The sequence below is a fragment of the Salmo salar genome, chromosome ssa03 (genome assembly GCF_905237065.1).
Source record: "Salmo salar chromosome ssa03, Ssal_v3.1, whole genome shotgun sequence".
Taxonomy (NCBI): Eukaryota; Metazoa; Chordata; class Actinopteri; order Salmoniformes; family Salmonidae; genus Salmo; species Salmo salar.
The window spans coordinates 81,149,405-81,168,802 of NC_059444.1; the positions used below are offsets into that span (position 1 = coordinate 81,149,405).

General features: G+C 43.4%; 1 protein-coding gene across 7 annotated transcripts in view; it reads left to right on the forward strand.

Annotated features, from left to right (window-relative positions):
- Nucleotides 1-19,398, forward strand: part of LOC106606600 (trinucleotide repeat-containing gene 6C protein) — a 136,856-nt gene that overhangs the window by 68,610 nt on the left and 48,848 nt on the right. For all 7 annotated transcript variants that reach the window (XM_045715582.1, XM_045715587.1, XM_045715581.1 and 4 more), the window contains 2 exons: nucleotides 900-1,002; nucleotides 4,652-4,673. In XM_045715582.1, coding sequence (XP_045571538.1) covers nucleotides 900-1,002; nucleotides 4,652-4,673 — 125 coding nt within the window. The remainder of the gene's footprint in view (nucleotides 1-899; nucleotides 1,003-4,651; nucleotides 4,674-19,398) is intronic.

The window sequence follows — 19,398 nt, forward strand, 5'->3', positions numbered from 1 at the left end:
TGCCGGAGCTTTTTAAGTGAAAAGAGAAAAGGCCTAGGCTTATTAAGGCTAAATATAGGATCGGGATGCATCCCAAATGGCACCCTATTCCCTAATATAGTGCTCTGGTCTAAAGTAGTGGACAATGTAGGGAATAGTGTGCCATTTGGGACGCTGAATACCCAACTCTCCTCTGGAACAGCTTGCTGCTCGTGAAAGGATGTGGAAATGTCAGGTCGTTTATTTTTTTATTTTATGGCTTTGGGGCATGTGTGTGGAGTGGAGGCCTGGCAGGCCTTTGTCTCTGAGAGCTGGGTACCTACCAGGTAAGATGCAGTACTCTGAGGGATCTGGGGAGTGGCAGTTAGTACTGAGTGTGGCTGTGCCTCACTTTACCAGGGCCATTCAATACTGGTCGTAGAGATGTCAGGCAGCCGGTCAAAAGCAGTGCACTGTATTGTGAATAACGGTATCTTTTGAGACGCAGCCTTACTCAGCCTACTGAGTCTGGGTTGTCTTGGAGGTGGCGGTAGGTACTGGCTGGATGTCTGGTGATTGAAGAATGGGCCCTCATCAAGGGTTTCCGTAACACTAAGAGGACCACAGCTCTGGCCTCCACCAGCACCACAATGCCTCCTAATAGTTTCCAGACCACACAAGTCATCCACACAAGCCAGCCTGAGCCAATACAACCCACGCCACGCCACACACACACACACACACGCAGGTCAATCTGTTAATGGTGTTTCTATTGTCTGTACATTCCCTCAGTAAAGAGCTGGAGTGAGTAGTTATAACTCTTTACATCAGAATGGAATTCATGGGACGGGGAGATTCCAGGTGTTCACGTGCAGACAGAGTCCTCACCTCGCTAGCGACCGCGTTGTAAAACATGTCTGTCTTTTGATCCTCTGTTCCAGCCGAGAGAAGAAGCAGGGAACACGAGACCAGAACCATTTGATGGAAGAAAAGAAAAAGAGAAGGCAAGAAGAAAAGAAAAAGAAGGAAGCTGCTCAGAAAAAGGTGTGATGTCATATGTTTCTTGTTGTTTGGACACACTTCTATCATACTACCTCATACAAGCACCAACTAGAGGTCGACCGATTAATCGGAATGGCCGATTAATTGGGGCCGATTGCATTTTTGGGCACCGATTATGGCCGATTACATTGCACTCCATGAGGAGACTGCGTGGCAGGCTGACTACCTGTTATGCGAGTGCAGCAAAGAGCCACGGTAAGGTGCTTGCTAGCATTAAACGTATCTTATAAAAAACAATCAATCTTAACATAATCACTAGTTAACCTCTCTAAGGAAGGTGGGACGAAATCGTCCCACCTACGCAACAGCCAGTGTAATTCCGTGGCGCGATATTCAAATACCTTAGAAATGCTATTACTTCAATTTCTGAAACATATGACTATTTTACACCATTTTAAAGACAAGACTCTCGTTAATCTAACCACACTGTCCGATTTCAAAAAGGCTTTACAACGAAAGCAAAACATTAGATTGTCAGCAGAGTACCCAGCCAGAAATAATCAGACACCCATTTTTCAAGCTAGCATATAATGTCACATAAACCCAAACCACAGCTAAATGCATCACTAACCTTTGATCTTCATCAGATGACACACCTAGGACATTATGTTATACAATACATGCATGTTTTGTTCAATCAAGTTCATATTTATATCAAAAACCAGCTTTTTACATTAGCATGTGACGTTCAGAACTAGCATAAACTTCCGGTGAATTTACTAAATTACTCACAATAAACGTTCACAAAAAGCATAACAATTATTTTAAGAATTATAGATACAGAACTCCTCTATGCACTCGATATGTCCGATTTTAAAATAGCTTTTTGGTGAAAGCACATTTTGCAATATTCTGAGTAGATAGCCGGCATCACAGGGCTAGCTATTTAGACACCCACCAAGTTTAGCCCTCACCAAAGTCAGATTTACTATAAGAATAATGTTATTACCTTTGCTGTTCTTTGTCAGAATGCACTCCCAGGACTTCTACTTCAATAACAAATGTTGGTTTGGTTCAAAATAATCCATAGTTATGTTCAAATATCCTCTGTTTTGTTCGTGCGTTCAAGACACTATCCGAAGTGTAAAGAAGGGTGACGCGCCCGACGCGTTTCATGACAAAAAAATTCTAAATATTCCATTACTGTACTTCGAAGCATGTCAACCGCTGTTTAAATCAATTTTTATGCCATTTTTCTCGTAAAAATCAATAATATTCCGCCTGGGAAACCCTGTTTTGGTAGAAAGAGAGAGAAAATAAAAACATGGGGTCGCCTCGTGCACGCGCCTCAGTCTCATTGTCCTCTGATAGACCACTTACCAAAGGCGGTAATGTTTTTCAGCCAGGGGCTGCAAAGACGTCATTCAGCTTTTTCCCGGGTTCTGAGAGCCTATGGGAGCCGTAGGAAGTGTCACATTACAGCAAAGATCCTAAGTTTTCAATAAAAAGAGTCAAGAAGCCCAAGGAATGGTCAGAGAGGGCACTTCCTGAACAGAATCTTCTCAGGTTTTTGCCTGCCATATGAGTTCTGTTATACTCACAGACACCATTCAAACAGTTTTTAGAAACTTTAGGGTGTTTTCTATCCAAAGCCAATAATTATATGCATATTCTAGTTTCTGGGCAGTAGTAAAAACCAGATTAAATCGGCTACGTTTTTTATCCGGCCGTGCTAATACTGCCCCCTACCCTCAACAGGTTAACTACACATGGTTGATATTACTAGTTTATCTAGCTTGTCCTGCGTTGCATATAATCGATGCGGTGCCTGTTAATTTATCATTTATCACCGCCAAACGGGTGATTTAACAAGCGCATTCGCGAAGAAAGCACTGTCGTTGCACCAATGTGTACCTAACCATAAACATCAATGCCTTTCTTAAAGTCAATACAAGTATATATTTTTAAACCTGCATATTTAGTTAATATTGCCTGCTAACATGAATTTCTTTTAACTAGGGAAATTGTGTCACTTCTCTTGCGTTCTGTGCAAGCAGAGTCAGGGTATATGCAGCAGTTTGGGCCGCCTGGCTCGTTGCGAACTGTGTGAAGACCATTTCTTCCTAACAAAGACTGTAATTAATTTTCCAGAATTGTACATAATTATGACATTCCATTGAAGGTTGTGCAATGCAACAGCAATATTTAGACTTAGGGATGCCACCCGTTAGATAAAATACGGAATGGTTCCGTATTTCACTGAAACAATAAATAGTTTCCGGATTTGACCACATTAATGACCCAAGGCTTGTATTTCTGTGTGTTATTATAATTAAGTCTATGATTTGATAGAGCAGTCTGTCTGAGCGGTGGTAGGCAGCAGCAGGCTTGTAAGCATTCATTCAAACAGAACTTTCCTGCATTTGCCAGCAGCTCTTCGCTGTGCTTCAAGCATTGTGCTGTTTAACTTCAAGCCTAACAACTCCCGAGATTAGGCTGGCAATACTAAAGTACCTATTAGAACATCCAATAGTCAAAGGTATATGAAATACAAATGGTATAGAGAGAAATAGTCCTATAATAACTACAACCTAAAACTTCTTACCTGGGAATAATGAAGACTCAGGTTAAAAGGAACCACCAGCTTTCATATGTTCTGAGCAAGGAACTTAAACGTTAGCTTTTTTTACATGGCACATATTGCACTTTTACTTCTCCAACACTTTGTTTTTGCATTATTTAAACCAAATTGAACATGTTTCATTATTTATTTGAGACTACATTTATTTTATTGATCTATTATATTAAGTTAAAATAAGTGTTCATTCAGTATTGTTGTAATTGTCATTATTACAAAATATATATATATATCTCTCGACCTCTAGCACCAACCCCTATTTTTATCTTACTACCTCATACAAGCACCAACCCCTGTTTTTAATGGTGTCGCTTTACACAAAGCAAGATGATGATATCATCCTCTACCCTGTGCCCTGCTCTCTTCCTCTCCTCTTTCACCCTCCCTCGCTCCCTCTCTCCCTCTGCTCTGAACCGTGTCAGTAAGTGATCCCTTTCCACTCCGTTGGCTAAACAGGCTAACGTGTCATGCTGCTTCTCTTTATCACATACAGCCTCCTGTGAGGTTGAGGAAAGCAGAGCTGAAGGGGGGGAGCTGGCCAGCGTGTGTGTGTGTTCCTGCATATGCCACTGTACCTGTGTGTGTTGTCTGCCTCTTATTTCACTTTCTGGCTAACTAAACCACATGACCCACCAGGCAATAGCCCTTAAGCTCAGCCGGTGGAGGGATGAACATAAAACATGTAGCATTATAATAGGCTAATAAGAACATTCCCCTGAACATTCTGTTCCAATGGAATGGGCTGGCTTCAGTCAGAGCAAGGCTGAAGTGCAGGCAGCCAACCCAGTAGCATGCTAACGCTAGCAGGCTAACTCCGAGAGAGACCTATTGATTGTCTGTTGCTTTAAAGATTGACATAAAACACATACTTCAGTTAGGACTCCTTTCTTTATTATGTGTATTTGACAGGGACAATAGGCCTACACATCAACATTCAATAAATGTGGCAGTTTTATCCAGCCAGCTCAATTTCATCTGTAGTCCCTTGTACTTTGCGTGAAATCCCAAAAAATATATATATTTTGCTAATATGTTCTTCCTCTTTCTTTCCAGGTCACTGAACAGAAAACCAAAGGTGCGTTCTCATCTTTTCCAACATTCTGCAACCACTCCTACCTCCTATTACCTTAGACTGACTGACTGATTGATTGAAAAGAGAGGGGGATGGAGGGAGAATGACAGTCGGAGCAACAGAGAAAGTGAGAGTATGCACAGTGTGTGCTTAGCTGGCAGGGTTTTGAAGTGAATTGAACCCAGAGCACTGTAGATAGAACACATCCTCTCACTTCCCTCTGTGCCAAAGCTCTTAATGAGCGAGAGAGGAGGACTGGAGAGAGGGAGAGGACCTGTTATGTGGTGTGACTGGCCAGATGGGGCCGGGAGGGGCTTATGTTTTGAGGGATAGTCGCGAGGAAAGCTCATTAGGGCATCTGTTAATGGTCCTGTAACGGCCATCTAGCACTTAACAGGAGGTTGGGGAAGTGGGGGGTTTAAAGGTCAAGATGAGGAAGGGACATCTTAGTGTAATAACCCTACAGGGTATAGTAGGCTGCAGGACTGTATCTACTGGAGCCTGTCTGTGCTGCTGAGCTGCAATAATGAGCAGTAATCTGGGTTAGTTAGCTTTGTTAGCCTGTTTCCATCCAGTTAGCTTTGTTAGCCTGTTTCCGTCCTGTTAGCCTGTTTCCGTCCTGTTAGCCTGTTTCCGTCCTGTTAGCCGTAATCTGGGTTACGTAGTTTTCTTGGTTTGCATGTTTCCACCAAGCCATTTTGTATGGCTGAAAAGTCCCCTGAAAGCTGGCTGTGACACATTAGAATGTGGTGTTGACTGTTGAGAGCAGGGTTAGTGTGAAGGTGCAGGAATACGGGTAACAACAAGCAGGGAGAGGCCACCAGCGTAATACTGCACGTTTCTACTGTGGTTGGAATGGGGAGGCCCAACCTGGTCTGATGGAGGAGGAGAATATATATACATTTTTACATTTTAGTCATTTAGCAGACGCTCTTATCCAGAGCGACTTACAGTAGTGAATGCATACATTTCATATTTTTTTCTTCCCCATACTGGTCCCCCGTGGGAATCGAACCCACAACCCTGGCGTTGCAAACACCATGCTCTACCAACTGAGCCCCATATGGGGGGTGGATGGAGGAATAGAGAGATTGGGGTGAAAAAGGCAAAGGAAATTCACCTGGCTTGTCACAAACATATATTCCTGAGAAGGAAATGACAGAAGTGAAAGAAAGGGTCTGAAGGAAAGAGACTGCAGGAACAAAGTACATGAAAGAAACAGAGAGAGTAGAGTGAGAAAGTGAGTGAGAACACACTAGTTTCCTGTCTACAGTTTACACATACAATAAGCAGTGCACATCATCTAGATCAACATAAAAGGCACATGTGTACACACACGGCTAAGGCATACAGTACATTCATATAAATAAGTTCCCTCTGCCTCACCGACCTCCACGGGGACTGTGTGTAGTACAGGCACTCATACAAACACAATTATATCAATGCATAGGTCAACAGGCTTTTATGAATACATTAGTACAATCACATGTGCATCTGTATAAACCAGGGATATTCAACAATTACCCTACGAGGTCTGTCGCCTGCTGGTTTTCTGTTCTACCTGATAATTCATTGCACACACCTGGTGTCCCGGGTCTAATTCAGTCCCTGATTAGAGGGAAACAATGAAAAAACGCAGTGGACCTGGCTTTGAAGTCCAGAGGTTAGTTTGAAGGGGTCTAGACTGTCACATAAAAAAGTTGACAAGTACACACACAGACCCACGTGTCCTTATGTATGGTTTCCATCAGCCAGTCCCTAGCGTGAAAGCAGCACGTATTGCCTTTGGTGATCGTCTCCTACCTCTCTACAGTGTCTTCCTGACTGTGGCCTAGTTACAGCTCATCAGCCTCTCTCCATGCAGTTCTGGTTCATAGCCATTTCTCTGTCTCTATAGAGCGAGAGGTATTCTACCACTACCATCTAGTGTTACAACACAGCCGTGCCTTAGTTTCTACCACCACTACCATCTAGTGTTACAACACAGCCGTGCCTTAGTTTCTACCACCACTACCATCTGGTGTTACAACACAGCCGTGCCTTAGTTTCTACCACCACTACCATCTGGTGTTACAACACAGCCGTGCCTTAGTTTCTACCACCACTACCATCTAGTGTTACAACACAGCCGTGCCTTAGTTTCTACCACCACTACCATCTGGTGTTACAACACAGCCGTGCCTTAGTTTCTACCACCACTACCATCTGGTGTTACAACACAGCCGTGCCTTAGTTTCTACCACCACTACCATCTAGTGTTACAACACAGCCGTGCCTTAGTTTCTACCACCACTACCATCTAGTGTTACAACACAGCCGTGCCTTAGTTTCTACCACCACTACCATCTGGTGTTACAACACAGCCGTGCCTTAGTTTCTACCACCACTACCATCTGGTGTTACAACACAGCCGTGCCTTAGTTTCTACCACCACTACCATCTGGTGTTACAACACAGCCGTGCCTTAGTTTCTACCACCACTACCATCTGGTGTTAAAACACAGCCGTGCCTTAGTTTCTACCACCACTACCATCTGGTGTTAAAACACAGCCGTGCCTTAGTTTCTACCACCACTACCATCTGGTGTTAAAACACAGCCGTGCCTTAGTTTCTACCACCACTACCATCTGGTGTTACAACACAGCCGTGCCTTAGTTTCTACCACCACTACCATCTGGTGTTAAAACACAGCCGTGCCTTAGTTTCTACCACCACTACCATCTGGTGTTACAACACAGCCGTGCCTTAGTTTCTACCACCACTACCATCTGGTGTTAAAACACAGCCGTGCCTTAGTTTCTACCACCACTACCATCTGGTGTTAAAACACAGCCGTGCCTTAGTTTCTACCACCACTACCATCTGGTGTTAAAACACAGCCGTGCCTTAGTTTCTACCACCACTACCATCTGGTGTTAAAACACAGCCGTGCCTTAGTTTCTACCACCACTACCATCTGGTGTTACAACACAGCCGTGCCTTAGTTTCTACCACCACTACCATCTGGTGTTACAACACAGCCGTGCCTTAGTTTCTACCACCACTACCATCTGGTGTTACAACACAGCCGTGCCTTAGTTTCTACCACCACTACCATCTGGTGTTACAACACAGCCGTGCCTTAGTTTCTACCACCACTACCATCTGGTGTTACAACACAGCCGTGCCTTAGTTTCTACCACCACTACCATCTGGTGTTACAACACAGCCGTGCCTTAGTTTCTACCACCACTACCATCTGGTGTTACAACACAGCCGTGCCTTAGTTTCTACCACCACTACCATCTGGTGTTAAAACACAGCCGTGCCTTAGTTTCTACCACCACTACCATCTGGTGTTAAAACACAGCCGTGCCTTAGTTTCTACCACCACTATCATCTGGTGTTACAACACAGCCGTGCCTAAATCTCTCCTGTCTATGGCAGGTAGCATGCCCCACCCCATCAGACACCAGTCCTCCCTGTCTACTGGACCATCACCCATGTGGAGGCATGTTCTCCCTGGCACTGCATGATGAGGGGATATTGTAACATAGGGATACATATCCGGTAACTCTGTTAGCATGAATAGGTCTGCGGTAGGCCTTGAGTAGGAGGGAGCATACACACAGCATCCATTCCAGATGGAGCTGCAGCCACCACATTTACATAGTGCCATAAGATCACATTGTTATTCCAAATCTGCGGCGACACAACGCTGTCATTTCATAAGATTAATTTGCCGTTTCACATTGACTTAATTACACCCAGCGCTTTGTGTCGCAGCAGAGCCATAAATTGCAGTGTATTCTGGAGGGAATTTATTTATTCCACGTGCTGCCATCGCTGTCATGTCTCTTTAGTGGCTAAACGCTATGAGAATGAATACAGTGGAGATGGATATTAGCCAATCACTGAACAGAGGCAAGGGAGGCATTCATTCAGTTGTTTATGCTGTATTGTCTAGGAGTATGTTAAGGTTAGAGCTGATATGTCTTGTTGGGATTGTATATAGCAGAGGAGGCTGGTGGGAGGAGCTGTAGGAGGACGGGCTCATTGTAATGGCTGGAATGGAATAATGGAACGGTATCAAACATGGAAACCACGTGTTTGACTCATTCCATTCCAACCATTACAATAAGCCTGTCCTACAGCTCCTCCCACCAGCCTCCTCTGGTATGTAGCTGTGTCAGATCAAAGTTTATTGGTCGCGTACACAGATTAGCAGGTGCATTTAAATGCTTATGTTACTAGCTCCAACAGTGGAGCAGAATGGCTCGCAAATCACATATGTGATGTGAATTATACAAATGACTGAGATAGGACAGTGGCTGTATATGAGAGCTATCATTAGGCATCACATAGTGATAGATGTCTGTTTATTTTAGTCTCTCTCTCACACACACACACTCGGGGTAGGGATTCCTATTTTCCTGAAAATATGCCAAGTTTCAATACCAGGAATAATTCCAGTGCCCACTTTAAAGCGTTTAAAACCAAGATATGGTCACTATGCCAGGGTTCTCCCCCAAAAAGAGGGGCGCTGTGCCACCTTGTCGGCTTGGCTGCGCCACTATGTAAAGATTTCAGAGCAAATGAAACTGGTATTTATTGATGATAGTTACTCGATCTTTGATCGCCATGACATTGTTGTGAATTGCTGAACAAGTTGTTCATACATTTTGACTGTTATGTTCCTCAATTATTTGAGCGCATTTCAGCACATCTTGACACAAAGCACACCCGGAGAATAGCGTTGTCCAATCATACAGACTTTGTAACGGCAGTCAAACAAGTAAAATTACCAACGTTGCTAAGCTTGCTAGATAACCTCCAACGAATGACCGAATATCTCCTATATTTGGCTAAATGGAGTTGCTGATTTTACAGACAGCAGATCAGCTCATTAGTAACTGGGAGATGAAGAGTGGAAATAGATTAAATATCAAGTTATCTTAACCTCTATGGGCTAGGTGGGACGCTAGCGTGCCACCCGTGGTGCACTCCATCAACAGCAGGTGCATTTCAAGAGCGGCAAATTTGAATCCAAATAAATGTCAAAATTCAAATTTTTCAAACATACAACTATTTTACACCCTTTGAAAGATAAACATCTCCTTAATCTAACCACGTTTTACGATTTCAAAAAGGTTTTACGGCGAAAGCATAAATTTAGAGTATGTTAGGACAGTACATTTACAAGAGTTGTGTGTAATGTTTTGTCAAGTCAAAGACAGGGTCACCAAAACCATAAAACCAGCTAAAATGATGCACTAACCTTTTACAATCTCCATCAGATGACACTCCTAGGACATTATGTTAGACAATGCATGCATTTTTAGTTCTATCAAGTTCATATTTATATCCAAAAACAGCGTTTTACTATGGCATTGATGTTGAGGAAATCGTTTCCCTCCAATAACCGGCAGTCAAGTCAGCGTCACAAATTAAATAATTAAAATTAGAAAACATTGGTAAAATATTATATTGTCATTTAAAGAATTATAGATTTACATCTCTTGAACGCAATCAACTTGCCAGATTTAAAAATAACCTTACTGGGAAATCACACTTTGCAATAATCTGATCACTGCGCCCAGAAAAATACGCGTTGCGATACAGACTAGACGTCATGTTGGGGAGATCTAAAATCGAAAATACTATGTAAATAATCCATTACCTTTGATTCTCTTCATCAGATGTCACTTCCAGGTATCACAGGTCCATAACGAATGTAGTTTTGTTCAAAAAAGCTCATCATTTATGTCCAAAAATCTCCGTCTTGTTAGCACATGATCTAAGCCAGCCGGACTTCTCGTCATGAACGAGGGGAAAAAATATATTTACGTTCGTTCAAACATGTCAAACGTTGTATAGCATAAATCATTAGGGCCTTTTTAACCAGAACATGAATAATATTCAAGGTGGACGAATGCATACTCTTTTATAACGTATTGGAACGAGGGTACCCAACATGAACTCGCGCGCCAGGTGTCTAATGGGACATCATCGTTCCATGGCTCTTGTTCGGTCAGATCTCCCTCCAGAAGACTCAAAACACTTTGTAAAGGCTGGTGACATCTAGTGGAAGCAATAGGAAGTGCCAAAATATTCCTCAGCCCCTGTGTTTTTCAATGGGATAGGTTTAAAGGCAATACAACACATCAGGTATCCACTTCCTGTCAGAAAATGTCTCAGGGTTTTGCCTGCCAAATGAGTTCTGTTATACTCACAGACACCATTCAAACAGTTTTAGAAAATTTAGGGTGTTTTCTATCCATATATAATAAGTATATGCATATTCTAGTTACTGGGTAGGATTAGTAACCAGATTAAATCGGGTACATTTTTTTTATCCAGACGTGCAAATGCTGCCCCCTAGCCCTAACAGGTTAAAGGGGACCAACTCTGTTTAAAACATATCCGTATCTACGTTTGTTGATTCTCTACAGACGCTCTCATATGGGCAGCAAGTACGAGACAGCGTGGAGGAGATGGGCTAGCAGTATTTTCACATGTATCGGCCAGAGACTTGATTTGATAATGTAACCTATGGATTACAGAATGAAGTTAGGAATGTTCATGCTGGACAAGAGTTAGGATTTTAGGTTTCAGTGGGATTGGGACTGGATAGGAAAATAGGACAGGAGAAGATATCATTTTCTCTCATGCCTCTCTGAATTGGTAAGACTTAATTTCTGTGACAGAGATACCTATTTAGTGAATTGTGCATAGGCCTGTGAAATGTGTGACTGTCGAAATGACAGCGCAAAGAGGCCCGTGTTATTTTGTAGGCCTACTGTAGCCTGCTGTAGAGGTTTCCTGTAGGGTTTATTAACTGTGTGCGGGCAGTGTGTGCAGCCCCCCAGTGTCAATGATGTGTGTGTGAAGTAAATCCACTAGGCTAATGGCTGCCAGGCGACAACCTGTTTGGATAATGTGCTCTTATATGTTGTGCTAACCTGCTGCTGCGCATGTTGTGTATTTTGTGGAATTGCATTAATGCAACGTTGGGGGGGAAATGTTGTAGGCTAATCTCCCGGGTCTTGTCATTTTATTTTTGGTGAAAATGTGACCAGTCTCGGCATCCCAGTTATCCATGTTAATACCTACTCCTGGGGTGTCCAAGCCAAAGCCGACACTTCCAGCGACCACTCCATAACCCACACTACCTTCAGGAAGACATGAATCTATAGCGGTGTACGTTGAGGTGAGCAGGCTGGGTGTAAGGCTTGCGCTGGCTGCTGAGGGAGTTGTGGTAGGATGATGTATGGGGTGGACAGGCAGGGTTGAGTGGGCAGGTAAAGTAGCAGTGGAGTGTAGGAAACTGGGCAGTCAGGTAGAGGAGTTGGACTAAAATGGGTTACTGGAATAGGGGACGCAGTGGGCCAGTTGGATCTCTCTCATTAGGTCAGTTATATAACATTGACACTTTGTCTCACACACTTCTACTTGTGTGTGTGACTGAGAGTTCCACCTCTGAACAGGTCTCTCTCTCTCCCAGCCACCAGCTGCAGTTACTCCCCAGTACATTCCACCAATGTTTTATGATGGGGAAGTGGTGTGTGTGAAAGTCTCCTGTCCTGCTAACCTGAACCAGCTCCAGTCCCTGTGCCCTCATCCTGTCTGTCTGGCCTCCATCTTGGGTGCACACAAACACTCAAAGCCTTAAAGCTGCAATATGTAACGTTTTGGGCGACCTGACCAAATTTACATAGTAATGTGTGTTATAGATCAGTCATTTTCATTTAAATCAAGTCTAAGAAGCGGTGTACTGTATCTGTTCAATGTGTGCTATTTCTATGGTTCCCGTTCTTAAGTTTTGTTTTTGCATATTTTACTTTTGGTTTTGTACACCAGCTGAAAATACAATATTTTGGGTTATGGAAACTATATTTCATAGCGGTTGAATTCTGTACATTATACCTGCTTGTTTTGTCACAAACTGAAATTAGGCAAACTATTAGAATTTTAGCAACCAGGAAATGGTGAGGTGATAGCTGCATAGTGCATCTTTAAAATGTTTTAAGTTGTTGAATAAAAGTATAGTGCCATTTCAATATACAGTAGTCAGACCAAAGTGTTAAACACAGTTAAGTCCTCCTGCCTTTTATACCTCTATGAGTTATCAGGAGCCCTCTGAGAGCGTTTCCTCTAAACTACAGTCCTCCTGCCTCTCAGACCTCTGAGGGATCAGGAGACCTGGGAGAGAGCTGTTCCTCTAAACTACAGTCCTCCTGCCTCTCAGACCTCTGAGGGATCAGGAGACCTGGGAGAGAGCTGTTCCTCTAAACTACAGTCCTCCTGCCTCTCAGACCTCTGAGGGATCAGGAGACCTGGGAGAGAGCTGTTCCTCTAAACTACAGTCCTCCTGCCTCTCAGACCTCTGAGGGATCAGGAGACCTGGGAGAGAGCTGTTCCTCTAAACTACAGTCCTCCTGCCTCTCAGACCTCTGAGGGATCAGGAGACCTGGGAGAGAGCTGTTCCTTGAAATTACAGCCCCATATTTAAACAGGATTAATTAAGCCCTATCATCTCCACCTCCCCTCTGAGACCCTCTGCTCAGTATGGCAGCTCAGCTCAACATGCTGAGGAGGGGGAGACAGACGAGACCCTCTGCTCAGTATGGCAGCTCAGCTCAACACGCTGAGGAGGGGGAGACAGACGAGACCCTCTGCTCAGTATGGCAGCTCAGCTCAACACGCTGAGGAGGGGGAGACAGACGAGACCCTCTGCTCAGTATGGCAACTCAGCTCAACACGCTGAGGGGGAGACAGACGAGCCCCTCTGAGACCCTCTGCTCAGTATGGCAGCTCAGCTCAACACGCTGAGGGGGAGACAGACGAGCCCCTCTGAGACCCTAAGGGAGACACACTCCACACACAAACATGGACGGATACATGCGTGTAAATGCACACACAATCTCGTTCATATATGATTGTTACATTAACCTCTCTCGGGTATGTGGGACGAAATCGTCCCACCTAGTCAACAGCCAGTGGAATCGCGTGGCGCGAAATACAAATACCTCAAAAATGCTATAACTTCAATTTCTCAAACATATGACTATTTTACACCATTTTATAGACAAGGCTCTCGTTAATCTAACCACATTGTCCGATTTCAAAAAGGCTTTACAGCGAAAGCAAAACATTAGATTATGTTAGGAGAGTACCCAGCCAGAAATAATCACACAGCCATTTTTCAAGCTAGCATATATGTCACAAAAACCAAAACCACAGCTAAATGCAGCACTAACCTTTGATGATCTTCATCCAATGACAATCCTAGGACATTATGTTATACAATACATGCATGTTTTGTTCAATCAAGTTCATATTTATATCAAAGACCAGCCAAAAACCAGACGTTCAGAACTAGCATACACACCGAAAACTTCCGGTGAATTTACTAAATTACTGTTGATAAACGTTTACAAAATACATGTCAATTATTTAAAGAATTATAGATACAGAACTCCTTGACGCAATCGCGGTGTCAGATTTTAAAATAGCTTTTCGGCAAAAGCACATTTTGCAATATTCTGAGTAGATAGCTCGGCAATCAAGGCTAGCTAAACAGACACTCGCCAACATCGAGGCTCAGTAAACTCAGAATTACTAGTAGAAAAATTGGATTACCTTTGCTGTTCTTCGTCAGAATGCACTCCCAGGACTTCTACTTCAACCACATGTTGTTTTGGTTCCAAATAATCCATAGTTATGTTCAAATATCCTCAGTTTTGTTCGTGCGTTCAGGTCCCTATCCGAAGGGTGACGCGCGGACGCATGTCGTGAATTTATTTTCAAAATATTCCATTACCGTACTTAGAAGCATGTCAAACACTGTTTAAAATCTATTTTTATGCAATTGTTCTCGTAAAATAGCGATAATATTCCAACCGGGCGATGTTGTTTTCATTCAAAGGCTGAAAGAAAAACATGGCCACTTCTCGGGGCCGCGTATCTCCTGTCTCTGAGCCACCAGCCTGACCACTCACAAACAGCGCTCCTGTACCTAGCCCAGAGACAGCAGAGATCTCATTCCACTTTCTGGCGCCTTCAGAGAGCCTATGGGAGCGTTAGAAATTGTCACGTTACAGCAGAGATGCTGTATTTTCGACAGAGATGCCACAGAAGCACAAGAAATGGTCAGAGAGGGCACTTCCTGTATGGAATCTTCTCAGGTTTTGGCCTGCCATATGAGTTCTGTTATACTCACAGACACCATTCAAACAGTTTTAGAAACTTCAGAGTGTTTTCTATCCAAATCTACCAATTATATTCATATTCTCGTTTCTGGAAAAGAGTAGTAACCAGTTTAAATCGGGTACGTTTTTTTATCCGGCCGTGAAAATACTGCCCCCTAGCCCTAAGAAGTTAACCTCAGTCTCTCATCTGATCTTATTTTCAGATCAGTATCTATATACAGTATTCTTCTGTGATTAATCGACTAGTTGATCTGGTTCTGATTAGGCCTGGTATCTATATGACTGAAGTTGCCTGTAAGCAACAGATGTTTTTTTTGTTGCCGACATTGACTGTCATTCATTGATCTGCATTGTGAAGCTATTCAATGTATTCAGCTCTATTGCACGCTGCCATCTTGGTAAGGCCATGACACATCCCATCCTTTTCTTGGCTGCATTCTATTTTTACATCCATAGCTTCCCTGAACCCAATATACCACAGTATTAAAGTCAACACTTGTAGTGACTTGCTTTCCAAGACCCGCCACTGCTGTGAAATGGAGTTGAACACTTTCCCTCCTGAACGCAGCCCATTATAACAGAGAAGACCTAGTAATTAATCTCTCCGATCTACCCATGTGTTTCCCCCCAAACATTGGGCAATAGTAGCCTGTTTAGAGCAGTGTGAGCTGTTGTCGAGGCCCCGGGTATGAAAGCTCTCCATTAAATTCCTCTCCCTGGCCCGATTTTAAAGACGTAAGCTATGGAAAAGCCTATAATTGTGTGTGTGGCCCGATTTGATGAGTGGAGAGCAGTCTGCATGGTGCGAACACACGCAGACACAGAGACAGACAGATTAAGGGCACCTCAAACTTCAGTCATTTGCCCTCCTTTTTTTACTTGTGTGGCTACGAGCCAAATAGCTTTGCACTTCTGTCATCTGATGAAGGTGAAGCTACTTTCTGCTGAATGTGTTGCACTAATGTCTTTTCTGTGAAGGAAAACTATAGCTGCACCCCCGATCACTATTGAAGCAAAAAACACTGACTTTCAAAATAAAATGCAGGTGAAATGGTTTGAAACACAGAATGTTTCTTTATTTATATTTTTTTGATTGTGTTTTGAAAATGCGCGTGTGTGTGTGTGTGTGTGTGTGTGAGATCGTCAGAAAATTAAGGGCTCTTTTAAAGTGTAAAATGGGATCCCATTCTCTTCCTTTGCGTGAGGCTGTAGGGTCTCAGGGCCGTAGTTTGATGTGCATCTTTGATGAACTGGGAATCCACACAACGCTCTCCAGCTGAGAATAGTGCTCTAATTGTAAGTGGATTAGAGGGAGGGCTGGATTCAGAGAGAGACACATAGACAGACACGGGGGTGGTGGGACTGTGACGCACACTATTCTCTGCACCATGTTGTGATTGGTGTAGCCAGAGAACAGACCGCTTGCCTCGCCTCTTCGCTCCCTCCATCCGTCCCCAGTACTTCTGGAAGCCTCTACGTCAGAGAGACCACCATCACTCTAATACTGTTCTATTTAAAGGCAGGATGTAGAATACTCCCAGTTTTAACAGGAAAATCCCCTCTGAATCAGGGAGAATTAGCCAGTGTAATTTATATGCCTTCCATCTGCTTGGCCTAATGTAGCCATCTTTGGCAAAAACAATGAGGAGGGAGGGAGTAGAGTAGAGGGCGAGAAGTCTGATGCGAGGCGCGCTCGAGCTTTCCTGCCTGGTTCCTATGCTGCAGGCAGGCTGAGGTAGAGCTGGAGCTGGTCAGGGGGCTGGTGGCAACAGCTGTAGCCCACAATGAGGCTCTGCTGCTGGGGCAGAGGGAGAACCAGGGGGGAAATCAAATAAAAAAATCAAATAAAATATTATTAGTCACATGCGTCAAATACAACAGGTGTAGACCTTACAGTGAAATGCTCTCTTACGAGCCCTGAACCAACAATGCAGTACAAATATGAATAAGAAATAAAAGTAACAGGTAATTAACCTCTATGGGCTAGGTGGGACGCTAGCGTGCCACCCGTGGTGCACTCCATCAACAGCAGGTGCATTTCAAGAGCGGCAAATTTGAATCCAAATAAATGTCAAAATTCAAATTTTTCAAAAATACAACTATTTTACACCATTTGAAAGATAAACATCTCCTTAATCTAACCACGTTTTACGATTTCAAAAAGGTTTTACGGCGAAAGCATAAATTTAGAGTATGTTAGGACAGTACATTTACAAGAGTTGTGTGTAATGTTTTGTCAAGTCAAAGACAGGGTCACCAAAACCATAAAACCAGCTAAAATGATGCACTAACCTTTTACAATCTCCATCAGATGACACTCCTAGGACATTATGTTAGACAATGCATGCATTTTTAGTTCTATCAAGTTCATATTTATATCCAAAAACAGCGTTTTACTATGGCATTGATGTTGAGGAAATCGTTTCCCTCCAATAACCGGCAGTCAAGTCAGCGTCACAAATTAAATAATTAAAATTAGAAAACATTGGTAAAATATTATATTGTCATTTAAAGAATTATAGATTTACATCTCTTGAACGCAATCAACTTGCCAGATTTAAAAATAACCTTACTGGGAAATCACACTTTGCAATAATCTGAGCACTGCGCCCAGAAAAATACGCGTTGCGATACAGACTAGACGTCATGTTGGGGAGATCTAAAATCGAAAATACTATGTAAATAATCCATTACCTTTGATTCTCTTCATCAGATGTCACTTCCAGGTATCACAGGTCCATAACGAATGTAGTTTTGTTCAAAAAAGCTCATCATTTATGTCCAAAAATCTCCATCTTGTTAGCACATGATCTAAGCCAGCCGGACTTCTCGTCATGAACGAGGGGAAAAAATATATTTACGTTCGTTCAAACATGTCAAACGTTGTATAGCATAAATCATTAGGGCCTTTTTTAACCAGAACATGAATAATATTCAAGGTGGACGAATGCATACTCTTTTATAACGTATTGGAACGAGGGTACCCAACATGAACTCGCACGCCAGGTGTCTAATGGGACATCATTGTTCCATGGCTCTTGTTCGGTCAGATCTCCCTCCAGAAGACTCAAAACACTTTGTAAAGGCTGGTGACATCTAGTGGAAGCAATAGGAAGTGCCAAAATATTCCTCAGCCCCTGTGTTTTTCAATGGGATAGGTTTAAAGTCAATACAACACATCAGGTATCCACTTCCTGTCAGAAAATGTCTCAGGGTTTTGCCTGCCAAATGAGTTCTGTTATACTCACAGACACCATTCAAACAGTTTTAGAAACTATAGAGTGTTTTCTATCCATATATAATAAGTATATGCATATTCTAGTTACTGGGTAGGATTAGTAACCAGATTAAATCGGGTAAAAAAAAATTATCCAGACGTGCAAATGCTGCCCCCTAGCCCTAACAGGTTAAAGAGCAGCAGTAAAATAATAGCACGACTATATACAGGGGGTACCGGTAGAGAGTCAATGTGCGGGTGCACCGGTTAGTTGAGGTAATATGTACATGTATGTAGAGTTATTAAAGTGACTATGAATACATAACTACAGAGAGTAGCAACGGTGTAAAGAGGGGAGGGGCAATGCAAATAGTCTGTGAAGCCATTTGATTAGATGTTCAGGAGTCTTATGACTTGGTGGTAGAAGCTGTTTAGAAGCCTCTTGGACCTAGATTTGGGGCTCCGGTACCGATAGCAGTGCGGTAGCAGAGAGAACAGTCTATGACTAGGGTGGCTGGAGTCTTTGACAATTTTTAGGGCCTTCCTCTGACACAGCCTGGATGGCAGGAAGCTTTGCCCCAGTGATGTACTGGGCCGTATGCACTACCCTCTGCAGTGTCTTGCTGTAGGAGGCCGAGCTGTTGCCGTACCAGGCAGTGATGCAACCAGTCAGGATACTCTCGATGGTGCAGCTGTAGAACCTTTTGAGGACCCATGCTAAATCTTGTCTCCTGAGGGGGAATAGGTTTTGTCACGACTGTCTTGGTGTGCTTGGACCATGTTAGTTTGTTGGTGACGTGGACACCAAAGAACTTGAAGATCTCAACCTGCCCCACTACAGCCCTGTCGATGAGAATGGAGGGCGTGCTCGGTCCTCTTTTTCCTTTAGTCCACAATCATCTCCTTTTGTCTTGATCATGTTGAGGGAGAGGATGTTTTCCTGGCCACACATGGCCAGGTCTCTGACCTCCTTCCTATAGGCTGTCTCATCGTTGTTGGTGATCAGTCCTACCACTGTTGTCATCGGAAAACTTAATGATGGTGTTGGAGTCGTGCCTGGCCATGCAGTCATGAATGAACAGGGAGTATAGGAGTGGACTGAGCACGCACCCCTGAGGGGCCCCTGTGTTGAGGATCAGCGTGGCGGATGTGCTGCTACCTGCCCTTACCACCTGGGGTTGGCCCGTCAGGAAGTCCAGGATCCAGTTGCAGAAGGATATGTTTAGTCCCAGGGTCCTTAGCTTATTGATGAGCTTTGAGGGCACTATGGTGTTGAACGCCGAGCTGAAGTCAATGAACAGCATTCTCACATAGGTGTTC